The following is a 13879-nucleotide window of genomic DNA, read 5'->3' on the forward strand; positions in this document are numbered from 1 at the left end:
AACGCTTAGCGACGCCATGGACTGTGTCCCCTCCCGCCACCCCGCCCCGGCTGCTCTGTCCATGGAATTCTCCGGGCAAGGATACTGGAGTGGGTCGTCATTCCCTTCTCCAGGGGATCTTCCTGACCCAGGGATCAAATCCCGGTCTCCTGCATTGCAGGCGGATTCTTTACCGTCTGAGCCACCAGGAAAGCCTGCCTTACAAGGAAGGGATGCTATTATTTCCACTTGATAGATGAGGAAACCAAGGCATGAAGCTAGTAACAGACGAAGCCCGGATTAAATGCAAAGCCTGGCAGTCAGATCTCAACCCGCATTTACCCAGTGTGTTCAGCCACTTCTTACGGGAATCCTCAACAGAGAGCCTTGGGTGAATGGAGGACAGAAACGACAAGGGAGATAGGATTATGTGGTGATATTGAATGTATCTAATTTATCCCACACCTCTGAGAAATTAGATACCGCAGAGGTGTTAGTTTTTCAACTGATTAAAATGATTCCTTTTGATTTCCTGATCTCAGGCATTATTGTTGGCCTTTTGTGAGGTGAGGTTTTTGCCCGAACCTTCAGGAGTTAAAAAAAATTTTTTTGTTTGTTTGTTTTAAAAAGTAAAAACTTCTTTAAAAATGATTTTAAATGAAGCAATCTCAAATCAATCATTTATTTTCCTGCCATATTAAAATAACTCATGGGGCATAACTCAACCTTCTCTGAGTGACTAGGACCATCATTGTGATTAGCAAATAGTAAACTGTATTCTGAACCTGTGCTGTACTGGACCCTTGACATCAGTAGGATTTATTATCAGCTTGTAAGTAGCAGGGACCATACCAGGTAGTTTTGTTACTGTTCAGTCGTTCAGTTGTGTCCGAAGCTTTTCAACCCCACAAACTGCAGCCTGCCAGGCTTCCCTGTCCTTCACTATTTCCCCGAGTTTGCTCAAACTCATGTCCATTGAGTCGATGATCCCGTCCAACCGTCTCATTCTCTGTCGTCTCGTTCTCCTCCTGCCTTCAATCTTTCCCAGCATCAGGGGTTTTTCCAGTGAGTTGGCTCTTCCTATCAGGTTGCCAAAGTATTGGAGCTTCAGCTTCAGCATCAGCCCTTCCAATGAATATTCACGGTTGATTTCCTTTTGGGTTGACTGGTTTGATCTCCTTGCTGTCCAAGGGACTCTCAAGAGTCCTCTGTGAAATCAAAAAGCATAGTGTGGTTAAACCTTTGGAAGAGCTGTGCAGTCTGAGATATTTATATTACTGTGCATAACTTACTGTTCAGTACTAGAGAAAAACAGAGACTTGTCTACTTTCATGCACATGTAGGTAAGCATTTGTTTCTTGTTTGCGTATCTCTTTATTTTAAAATCTAGAACAGGTTTAAGAGGCATACTGGTTTTCTTTTCCTTCCCACCCCCCTCTTTTTTTAAATTGTAGTATAATTGCTTTACAGTGTTGGGTTCATTTCTGTTGTACAACTATGTGAGTCAGCTGTATATATACATAGATCCCTCCCCTTTGAATCTCTCTTCCAGCCCCCATCCCACCCCTCTAGGTCATCACAGAGCTGGATTTTTGTCTTTTTATTTATTTATTTTGGTTGTGCTGGGTCTTCATTGCTACGAGGGCTTTTCTCTGGTTGCAGTAAGCGGGGGCTGCTCTCTAGTTGTACGCTGGCTTCTCCTTGCCGTGGCTTCTCTTGTTTCTAAGAACAAGCTGTAGGCCTGTTCAGTAGTTGTGACTCCTGGCCACTGGAGTACAAGTTCACTAGCTGTGGTGCACGGGCTTAGCTGCTCCAAGGCAGGGAGCAACTTCTGGATCTTCCTTATGGATTGGGGATCAAGCCTGCATCTCCTGCACTGGCAGGCGGATTCTTTACCAGCTGAGCCACCAGAGAAACCCCACAGAGCTGTTTCTGATCAATGACTATATTAGGTGATGAAATGATTATATTTGAGGGCCTTCAAAAGAGTTTTCAGATTTATATTACAGCATTAAAATTATCCAGATACCCTTTTCCAAGGAGGGGGGGACTTACTTACAATCTACCTGAGATGTTAAGATTATTTATTTACGTTCTAAATGAGGTCATTAAACAGTTTATGACTGAGTGCCAGAGGCGTGGTATAGAGATGAGAAGCCCAACTTGTGACTGTGGTCAGGAAAGGCCTCCGGAGGAGGTGGTGAGTAACCCCGTTGCCCAATGCCTGTGTCAGAATTATAAACTCTAAATTAGTTCTGTTCAGTGGAACAGATGTGAATCACAATGTGAATCACATATGCATTTCAAATTTTTCTAGTAGCCACATTAGTAGTAGCATTTTTCTAGTAGCATTTTTCTAGTAGCCACATTCAAAAAAGTAAAAAGAAACATGCAATTAATTTTAATAGTATATGTTTATTTTACTCATTCTGAAATAGTGTCATTTCTGAATGGATAAAAATGTGATAGGTATACGCACACACAAACATACACATATACAATTGAGTACTATTCAGCTGTAAAAAAAAAAACAAAATTTTGTCATTTGCAATAACTTAGATGTACTTAAAGGGCATTATGCTAAGTGAAATAAGTCAGAGCAAGGTAAATTACTGTATGATATCACTTCTATGTGGAATCTGAAAAATACAGCAAAGTAGTGACTATAACAAAGAAGAGGTAGACTCACAGATATAGAGAACAAACTAGTGGTTACCAGTGGGGCGGGAGCAAGGGCCAGTCTTAAGGGTAGGGTAGTAACAGGTACACACTATTAGGTATAAAATAAGCTACCAGGTTATATTATACAACACAGGGAATGTAGCCAATACTTTATAATCATTATAAATTAATTTTTAAAATTGTGAATCACTATATTGTAAACCTGTAACTTACGTTGCACAGCAATTGTACTTCAATTTAAAAATAAACAGAATAAAATAGTATCTTTTCAACATGTAATCGATATTAAAACACTGAGATATTTTGCATTCTTTTTTTTTTGACTGTTTTTGAAATCTGATGTGTATATCACCCTTACAACACATTTCAGTTCCAATTAGCCCCAGTTCAAAGGTTCAGCAGACACAGGCCGACCAGGTAAGACAGCACAGCCCTAGATGGAACAGGAAGAATAGTACGCAGCCATGGGAGAGAAGGAAAAACATGGGCATTTAATGACCATCTTCTGTGGACCAGGCAGGTTCACGACTGACATGAGGCATTTAATGAACAGAACATCAGTCCTGTTTTTATGTAAAATTCTGATATTTTGTTCATCATGAATTTTTGGCATTAATTTTGATTTTTTAAATTGCATTAAAATATTATTTATTTTGATTACGGAGTGTTTGGGCCCCTCTTACATTTTGTACCCAAGACAGGTGCATCATTTCCCTCACCTTAATCTCAGGCCTGGCAATAGGCACTTCCTACTAACTTTGCCAATACCTCATTTGGGGGCACTCTCCTGAACCAGGCTGAACTGGATATCAAAACCAGGAGTGAACTCCTCTAATTGACTAAGCCTTGGACATTCATTTTGTTAAATTAATTTTCAGTTGAATTCAACTTAGAAATAAAAAGACACTGGTAGACATATTGAAATGGAAACTGAATCTATGAACTGAAAAATCTGAAAATGTTTTGGAACCAAACTATAACCTCGGAGAGAGTTATTGGCTTTGATTGCCTAATCAAAGTAACCCCAGATTGCTTTTCCAAATTATGGGGAAAAGAAGGAAAGCAACAGGTTTTTGACTCTCTCTGGGGTCTTATTTCCTTCCCACATTAAGCTGGAATCTCCAGTATTTGCAGTTTCTCCCAGTTTACTGAGAATGTGTGGAAATAACTTTGATGATGAAAGAAATGAAAAGTGTATTACTTAACAAAATGTTGCCTATTTTCAAACAAGATCCTTTTCTTTCTTTTAGGGAACTCAGAAACAAGGACGATATTCAATTTGGAGATAATGGAACAACAATATCTGCTGTGAGCAACAAGGCCTATGTTTTTGAACGAGACAAATCTGTTGGAGACCCGAAAATTGACTTACTTAGAACATTAAATATTCCTGCGTTGGTAAGTAGGCATTTTAAATCTCATTATTGTGGATTTTAGAAGAAAGGAAAAAGCTAAGTCCATTACAATTTTACCTTTAGGAGCTATTAAGTTATATATATGGGTGTATATATATATATATATATATATATTAAAATATGTATATATTTTAATGTTTTATATATATATATGTATATATGTGTGTGTGTATATATATATTTCCCCTTCCGTTCTTTAAAGTTCATTTTAGACTTTGAGGTCTTTCAAATGTGGTCTCTTCAAATGGTAACAAAGTGCAAATTTTAAGATTTTTTTTTCAGTTTCTTCCTATGTGTTCAGGATGAGACTTGTGCAAATAAGCGTGTCTCTAGGATTTTGGAGGGTAGCTGATCATATTTAAAGTGTTTATTTTCCCTCTTGTTTTGGTTCAGAAACTCTAGCAATAGAATTTGCTTGCTACTTTTTTTTTTAGCTTCTTATTTTGTATTGAGGTACAGCAGGTTAATAGTGTTGTGATAGTTTCAGGTGAATGGTGAAGGGACTCAGCCATATACAGACATGTATCCATTCTCCAAACTCCCCTCCCGTCCAGGCTGGCACAATATAACACTGAATAGAGTTCCACACAAGGTCCTTGTTGGTTATCCATTTTAAATATAGTAGTGTGTACATATTTAGCTTCCTATAATGGATTTTTTTAAATCCTCAAAATATGTATTGACTTTCCCCCACCTCCTTTTAAATAGCAGAGACTGGGCTGTTGAAGACAGCCCTAGACCTAGTATGAAGATCTAGTATGATTTATTGGGCTCTGTTTTTAACGGCAATTATAGCTAATAAAAATACATGAGACCCAAGAAACTTCTACTCATTCCCTCGGAGGCTCCCATCCTACTTCCTAGGTGACCACTACATATGCACCTAGACAATTATGGTGGACCCAGGACCTGGAAAGTATTAGACCCCAGATCAAGCCTAGCCCAGCTGCCTAATAGGGCAGTTTATGGGGGCGCCCCCAGCCTCTAGCCCTGATCAGGAGGAAGATGGTGCCACCTTGTGGCAAAGATGCCAGTGCGTTGCAAGAGTTGTTCCCTTTCTGCGGTTCCTGGGTTGCAAGTGAGGATCACATTTACCAAATGTACTGCTGAGAAAGAAGAGATTTATTCTTCACATTCAGCCACAGAGGCGCTCACTGGCTGATTTTTCAGCTGTTTGATCTCAACACTTATATTTAGGTCTGCAGCCCCCTTTGCTGAAGGGGCAGTAGGTGGGTGGGGTGCAGACACAGCTGTCTGAATTTGCCTATGCTCCTCAGACCGCCATGGAATGGACCCAGCTGCCCTTACTCCGGGATCTCATCGAGGCCCTGCTGAAGGCCTATCGGCAGAAGCTCTTTGTGACCCACACAGTGGATGAACTGCTCTGGGGTTACAAAGATGAAATCTTATCTCTCATCAGTGCTTTCAAACACGACATCTCTCCTTATTTTGGCCTGTTTTATGGGGTAAGTCGATTTTTCTTTTCAGAAACTGTGTGTTCAGCTCAAGAGGAGGGCATTCCAAGGCAGATTATATCTTCACTTTGGGTGAATCGCTTGTAGAGTATGTGAAAAATAAGAAAGTGCTTTAGTAGGGGAAGAAAAACTTCTCCCACAATTTCAACATGCTGCCATCACTGACTTTGAATGAGTGTGAAAAAATGTATGAAGTGGGGCTGTGCCATTAATCTTTCAAAGTGTCATAAATATGAGTGATCAGTGTCAAGTCTTGTTTTGATGGCTTAGAGACTAAACCCATGGATCAGCCTGACAAAGGCAAACGAGAAACTAAATAGGGATGTGATAGTACATTAGGGATGGGAAGTACTTATTATATTTTCAGACATCTCATTTGTGAAAGATGTTGGATAATTTGAAACTCCATGTGCCCCTCACCTATGATTTATTTAGCTTATAAGTGTAATTTTGCGTCATTTCTTTGCAGATTTCATTTACTTTGATTTGCAACCAAAAAATGGGCTTCCCTGGTAGCTCAGCTGGTAAAGAATCCACCTCCAGTGTAGGAGATCCTGGTTCGATTCCTGGGTCGGGAAGATCCACTGGAGAAGGGATAGGCTCCCCACTTTGGTATTCTTGGGCTTCCTTGGTGGCTCAGCTGGTAAAGAATCTGCCTGCAATGGGTTCAGTCCCTGAGTTGGGAAGATCTCCTGGAGAAGGGAAAGGCTACGCACTTAAGTATTCTAGCCTGGAGAATCCTATGGACTGTGTAATCCATGGGGTCGCAAAGAGATGGACACAACTGAGCAAACCAAAAATACCAGCATTCAAGTAATTATTACTTGAAGTATATGTTATTAACTGCCTGAATTTGAAATAAACTAAAAGTGAAAGTGTTAGTTGCTCAGTCCTGTCCAGCTCATGGCAACCCCATGGACTGTAGCCCTCCAGGCTCCTTTGTCCATGGAATTCTCCAGGCAAGGATACTGGAGTGGGTTGCTGTTCTCTTCTCTAGGGGATCTTCCCCACCCAGGGATCGAACCCGCGTGTCTCACATCTGCGTTGGCAAGTGGGTTCTTTACTGCTAGTGCCACCTAAAATCAATTAAAGTCTGTATCCCCCTGTCCACCCCCCGCCCACCCACCCAGAAAAACTTAAGTAAAATGGATAGTTGAAAGGTTGGTAAATGACAAACTTAAACTCAGGAAGAGAGGGTAGGTTCAGGGCAGGATATGTAATTGTGATTAATTTCCCCATCTTTAAATTTGTGGTTATTCTCTGGCTCTAACTACTTAAGAATATCACCTCACTCTGTAATCTCTTAGCATTTCAGTTGGTAAATGGTGGTAACACAGCCCCTGTACCATCAGGGATATATAACACTTAAAAACTATTCAAACAAAATGGTAAACAACTTTTAGATATTACCTTCACAAGAGGGGGAGGGTCCTAAGACTATGGTCCCACCAACCCTAAATCCTTCACTCTGGGCAAGCAGACTCAATCGATGTTCCCTGCAAAGTTCCATCTGACAGGAGCCCAGCTTCCATGGGACAAGAGGAAGCACTGATTTCTTGTTAAATTGTGACTAATCTCCTGTCTAGAAATAATTTCAGGGAAACTCCCTACAGAAAGATACAAAGGCTACCACCCATCTGCCAAGTAGATTCTGTTCCTCATACTTCGGTATTTCTTTGATAATTTTCATTGTATAGCTTGCTTTTTGTTTTTACACTGACCTCATCAGACTGAGCAACTCACTTTGACTTTTCACTTTCATGCATTGGAGAAGGAAATGGCAACCCACTCCAGTGTTCTTGCCTGGAAAATCCCAGGGACGGGGAGCCTGGTAGGCTGCTGTCTATGGGGTCACACAGAGTCGGGCACGACTGAAACGACTCAGCAGCAGCAGCAGCAGCAGACTTATGGGGCTTCCCAGGTGTTGCTAGTGGTAAAGAACCCACCTGCCAACGCAGGAGACATAAGAGATGTGGGTTCGATCCCTGGGTCAGGAAGATCCCCTGGAGGAGGGCATGGCAACCTACTCCAGTATTCTTGCCTGGAGAATCCTGTAGACAGAGGAGCCTGGTGGGCTATAGTCCATGAGGTCACAAAGAGGCGGACATGATTGAGGCAACTTAGCATGCATGCATGCCTCCGACTTATAACTAATACCCTTAAATACCTGTTAAAAATGTAACTCACATTTACAAGCTGATTTAAGAAATTGGTACTTTTGCTTTCCCACGGGAAGAATGTGTTGATTTACTTTATTTTTTTTTCTTTCTCTGCCCCCACTGTAACCCTACAAAACCCCATTAATGAAAAAAACCCTAGCATTGCTCAGTTGGATTAGTACCTGGCATGGATTTCCCACATTCAGGAAAAGAGCACGAGACATCGACTCAGAGGGTCTGGATCCACGTCCTGACTGTTTAGTTTAATAACCAAGGGACTTTTCTGAGCCTCGGTTTCATCATTTGTAACTTGAGACTAAAGGTATCCACACTTCAAAGCTTGTTTGAAATAGCCAAAATGAGAGTCCACAAAAGTGCTTTGCAAACTATAGATTGCAACACACATTTCAGGAAACTGTTTTTTCTTTTCTGTGACTCACTTGGAAAAGAAGACCTTGAATTACTAATAATATGAACGACTGGTATATGTTTCCATTTCGGAGCCAAATAAACTCTCTCTACTGTTGTTTTTAAAAAGGCAAAGGTGTTTTTTGTTCAGTTTTTTTTCTGCTCTAGCCAAATACTGACTCAATCTCCAGCAGTACAGAGGTCCACCCTTGGGCTGCCATTCATTCAAGACTGGGACAGACCGTGGGCTTGTGTACTTTGCTGGCACCTACTGCTCTGCACCTGTCTGAGCCTGGCCTCCAGTCTTTCCTTCATCCCAGGGATATCTACCACATTACCCTCTGATCCTCTGGACCATTCCACCTGCTCCCCTGCACCTTGTGACTAAAGAAGAAAACCTTAGTTAAGGCCATCGAACATTTTTTTCCTTCAAAGACTTTAATGGTGAAACAATCAAATGATTTGGTTGTTTTATCTTTAAATGGCGGGACAGAAGGTGAGAGTAAGTAGGAAGAGATGATACAGGCAGTGTGTTGGCACAGAGCTCTTGAGAGCAAGAGACCTGGCTGAATGACTCTTAGTTGCATACCGGAAAGCCAGTCAGGATATCCGTACCTGTTGATTTTAAGGCACCTCTGTTTTCCTTGGCATAAAAGAGTTCAAGCACCTCCCAGAGAGTGTGGATTCTTGGATGTGTTATATAAAATGATGGTGGCTGGGAAGTATCTTCGAGAGGTCAGCCAGTCCTATTGCATGGATGCATTATGCATGTATTCTGCTAACAGTATGAATGATGTCTTATTCTCAGAACATTTCTCAACTTCCTGCAGTAATATGTTCCTTGTATCCAGCCCACATCCCTACTGCAATTACACAAAACCTATTTATTCCTATTTGTCCTCCAATAACAAAAGTTCTAGTGAGTAACAAGGAAGCATTGATATTCTGTGTCTGACTCTTAGGCCACTAACAGTTGGGGAGGACTCTTTGAGTGACTCTGAAATATTTAAATGCTTACCCACTTAGCTTCGCCTACATTCAAGTTAGTTGGGGGACTGCAAGAAGTAACACATATGTCTTTTTAAAGTTTGGTAGTTCAGCATTCTTTTGTGTGAATATGCTTCTAAGTTATTGTATGTTCACATTGTTGCTCTCAAAGAGAGGTCCCTTCTCATACCTTAAAGTCATATAAAACTTAATATGTGGAACACAATGTGACTATTGTGTATGTGGCTAGTGTTGACATAGTGACATAGTTGGTGAAATAATATTGTGACAAAAAGAACCCAAGTAGACAAAAAAAAAAAAAATTGAAAAGAGAATTCATAGAGGGTATGAATGTTCTTTAAGGCAAATGATTGAATGGAAAAAGAATTCAACCTCACTGAATACAGAAATGCAAAAAGAAATAAGGAACCCTTTTTTTGTTGACCCAATAAGCAAAGTTTAACAAAAGGCATCTGAGGAATGTAAATTAATGTATCTTACTCTTTCCACTGAGTGATCTTGAGCAACTTGGTAATATGTTTCAAAAGCTTTAAAAATGTTAATGTTCTCTTATCACTTTTAGTTGGTCTATTTAGAAAATAAAAGCACAGAAAAGTTTTTAGTCATAAAGATATGCATACATTATTCATAGTAGCAAAAATTTTTAAACTAGATATTCAGTAATAAGAAAGTGGTCCACCTAATATGAAGTCATTAGGTTGTACCTGGGAAGAACTTTTAATAATACAGGAAATATGTTATATGCATAACTAAAGAAATTGTATATATGTATAAAAATTGTGTATAGCCTATGCTGCACATATGTATATTACATATATATGTATATATGTATAAGTTCTATAAACACAGTTTCTGTAGAGAAAAGACTGAAAAGAAACAGACCAAAATACTGAAAAAAAAAAGTGTATGTTGCTTCTTGAGGTCCTCTACTTAACTCAAATGTGGTCTAAGCTAAGTGGTTAAACATTTAAATGTTTCAGAGTAACCACTGCTATTTCCCAGAAATCAAAACTCCATCCCAGGTGAAGAGCTCGTAAGAATGTACAGAGTATCTGTGCCATTAAGAAGTGTAACTTGGGAAGAACATTCAACTCAAGAAAATTTTGGTTGAAGAATGGAATTATATTAATACCACTTTCTTCTATTCAAGTATAGTCAGGTCCTGGCCCTGGATTTATGCTTTTTTATTTTTTAATTGAGTTATAATTCACTTAACATAAAATTCAGCATTGAAAAGTATACAATTCAGTGGCTTTTATTATATTCACACAGTTATGCAACTGCCTCCACTGTGTAATTCCAGAACATTTTTATCACCTACCCCAAAACCCACAGACTGTTAGCAGTCTCTTCCATTCCTCATTCCCACCAGTTCCTGGTAACTTGAATATACTCTCTCTCTATAGATATGCCGATTGTGGACATACATATAAATGGAATGGAATTTATATGAAATCACATAAATGATTTCACACCCATGTTGTAGCATATATCAGCACCTCATTCTTTTTCGTGGCCGAGTAATATTCCATTTTATGGATATACCACACTTTGTTTATCCATTTTTCAGTTGATGTATATTTGATTTATTTATACTTATGGCAATTAAGAATAATGCTGCTATGAACATTTGTGTACAGGTTTTTGTATGACCACTAGATATAAATTTTAGAGTAGAATTCTCTTGGGGATATTATAGAAGTGGAATTTTGGAGTTTTATGGCAGCATTATGTATAACTTTTTGACCAGCTGACAAACTGTTTTCCATAGCAGCTGCCACATTTTACATTCACACCATCAGTGTAGAAAGGCTCTAGTTTCTCCACATCTGCTCCAACACTTGGTCTTTTCTTTTTTTAAAAAATTGCCATCCTCATGGGTATGAAGTTGTATCTCATTGTGGTTTTGATTTGCATTTTTCTAATAACTGATGATATTGAGCATCTTTTCATGTTTTTATTGGTTATTTGGATAATTTCTTTGGAGAAATGCCTCTTCAAATCCTCTGTCCATTATTTAATTGGGCTCATAACTTTTTAAAACCATAAAGTAATAATAGAGCCAATATGGGATTTAACAAATAGTCACTCTATTCCCTACTTCTGGTTCAGTCTCATGAGGCATGTAGGTTCCACTGGGGCAGTTTCATAAAGATTAAATGTACTAGTTACTGTATCATTTAGGGTTCTCTAGAAAAACAGAATCAGTAGAGATTTGTATATTTATTGAGGGATTTACGTTGGGTTGGCCAGAAAATTCATTTTGCTTTTCCCCTAGGATGTTATGGAAAAACCCAGATGAACTTCTGGCAAACCCAGGATTAAGGAATTGGCTTATATGATTGTGGGGGCTGCCAAGTGGCAAGTCTGAAATCTGTGGGACAGGCAGGGTTTCTATGCTGTAGTCTTGAGGAGAGAATTCTTTTTCCTCTGGGAAACCTCAGATTTTGCTTATAAAGCTTTCAGCTGATTAAATGAACCTATGTACATTCATTATCAACAGTAATCTCCTTTACTAAAGCTGAACTGATCACATCTACAGTATATAGCAACATCTAGAGTATTGTTTGGCCAAACAACTAGGCACCATAGCCTAGCCAAGTTAACACATAAAATGAACTATCACAGTTATCTTAAATAACAATATTTACTTATTTTCAGAAAAATGGGACTAATGATGGAGACTATGTTTTTCTAACTGGAGAAGACAATTACCTTAACTTTTCCAAGATTGTGGAATGGAATGGAAAAACGTAAGTCCAATGGCTTATCAGTATAATTATTTTTTCAATTTTCATTTAAATTGAATGTCCACTTCTTTATTTTTTTTTAATTGGCACAATCATTTTTTGATTAAAAAATCTATCAATTAAAAATCTATAATTATGTAAGATATCCTATAATATAAATAGTATAGTCTAAACATGTAAAATTATTATTTTGTAAATCAGGATTGGGGTAAGGTACTCCACAGATTAAATACTAATAATCTGTAGGTTTCTCGAGGTTAAAGCATGAATCACAAGCCAGTGAAAAGTTTCACTCTTCCACTTGTTACTCTTTGTTGTTGTTTAGTCGCTCAGTCATGTCCGACTCTTTTGCAGCCCCATGGACTGTCCTCTGTCCATGGGATTTCCCAGGCTATAATACTGGAGTGGGTTGCCATTTCCTCCTCCAACAGATCTTCCTGACCCAGGGATTGAACCCACATTGAGTGATGTGTGGCTGCTGGGCAGATATTTTTCAAATTGCTGCCTGTTTGGGGGGAAGGAAAGAGATTATTTTTTTAAATTTAATTTAGTGATTGTGCATTGTTTGTGTATCTTTCTTTTATGATGAAATACATTTCAGTTCAGTGCTATAGAATTTAAAAATTATTTCACATTTATAATTTATAAACAAAGTACCTCCAAAATCAAATTTCTCCAGATAGGAACTGAGGCAGCTTGCAATTAAGTCACACATGAAGTAAAATAATTTTTTTAGGTCATAGAAATTAGAAATCTTCAAGAAAAAAGGAGGCTAATTATTCAGGGACTGTGGTAAGAGGCGTTTTCTTCTTGAACATTAAATTTACTTTAAAGCTTCCCAGAAATACAGGCAAGAAAACTGGTGTGGAATATTATCTTTACAATTTTCTATAAAGCAAAAACTTTTTAAATTTTTAATTTGTTATAATACATATATCCTGGTATACAGGATATATACACATATACACACTCATTCCCAAGGATATAAGAACCTTGAAAGAATATAAGAAACTGGCAACAGTGTTGCCTTTGGAGGCATAACTAGATGACTGGATACTGGGCTGAGAGAGAAATTTATTTGTAAACATAATATAGCTGGATTTTGTTTTAAAGCCAATCTGTCGTTTTCTTTTCAGTTTTTTAATAGGAGAGTTTAATCCTTTTATATATGTGTTGTAGCTACTGATACAATTACCATATAATAATATATTATTTCATATATTTACACTTATTTCAACATTCTTTTTCACCCTTAGCTTGTTATGTCTATTCTACCCTTAGATTATACTTAATAGTTTTTTTTTCCTAACAGAATCTAAAGTTAGCTATTATCTTTCTTCTTCCAATGAAACAATACCTTTACGCATTTCTTAACACAGCTTCTGTGTTCTTCTCTGCAACTTGTTTCACCTTTTTAGGAAGCCAAATATAACCTAAAAGTTCATTATTTTTTTTTCATTATTTTTATAGTAAATTAAAATAGCAATGTATTTTATTAATTTATTAGTACTTTTCTTCTCACATCTTCCCTTTGGGTTTAGTTTTCTTATTGCTGAAGATCATTAGTACAGTGGTTCTCAAACAGCGGCAGTTTTGCTCCCCAGAGGACACTGCGTGATGTCTGGACACATATCATCACAACTGGAGGTCGCCACTGGCATCTACTGGGTAGAGACCTGGGATGCTGCTAAACATCCTGCAGTGTACAAGACAGTCCCCTACAGAGAATTCCGTCAGTTCAGTCGCTCAGTCGTGTCTGACTCTTTGCGACCCCATGACTGCAGCACGCCAGGCCTCCCTGTTCACCACCAACTCCCGGAGTCTACCCAAATTCATGTCCATTGAGTCAGTGATGCCATCCAACCATCTCCTCCTCTGTCATCCCCTTCTCCTCCTGCCCTCAATCTTTCCCAGCATTAGGGTCTTTTCAAATGAGTCAGCTCTTCGCATCAGGTGGCCAAAGTACTAGAGTTTCAGTTTCAACATCAGTTCTTCCAATGAAC

The 13879-nt window shown here is 38.7% G+C and overlaps 1 protein-coding gene across 1 annotated transcript in view; it reads left to right on the forward strand.

Annotated features, from left to right (window-relative positions):
* Nucleotides 1-13879, forward strand: part of SCARB2 (scavenger receptor class B member 2) — a 76445-nt gene that overhangs the window by 37102 nt on the left and 25464 nt on the right. The window contains exons 3-5 of the mRNA XM_020894657.2: nt 3912-4059; nt 5354-5542; nt 11788-11879. Coding sequence (XP_020750316.1) covers nt 3912-4059; nt 5354-5542; nt 11788-11879 — 429 coding nt within the window. The remainder of the gene's footprint in view (nt 1-3911; nt 4060-5353; nt 5543-11787; nt 11880-13879) is intronic.

Source organism: Odocoileus virginianus, chromosome 29 (assembly GCF_023699985.2).
Source record: "Odocoileus virginianus isolate 20LAN1187 ecotype Illinois chromosome 29, Ovbor_1.2, whole genome shotgun sequence".
NCBI classification, from domain to species: Eukaryota; Metazoa; Chordata; class Mammalia; order Artiodactyla; family Cervidae; genus Odocoileus; species Odocoileus virginianus.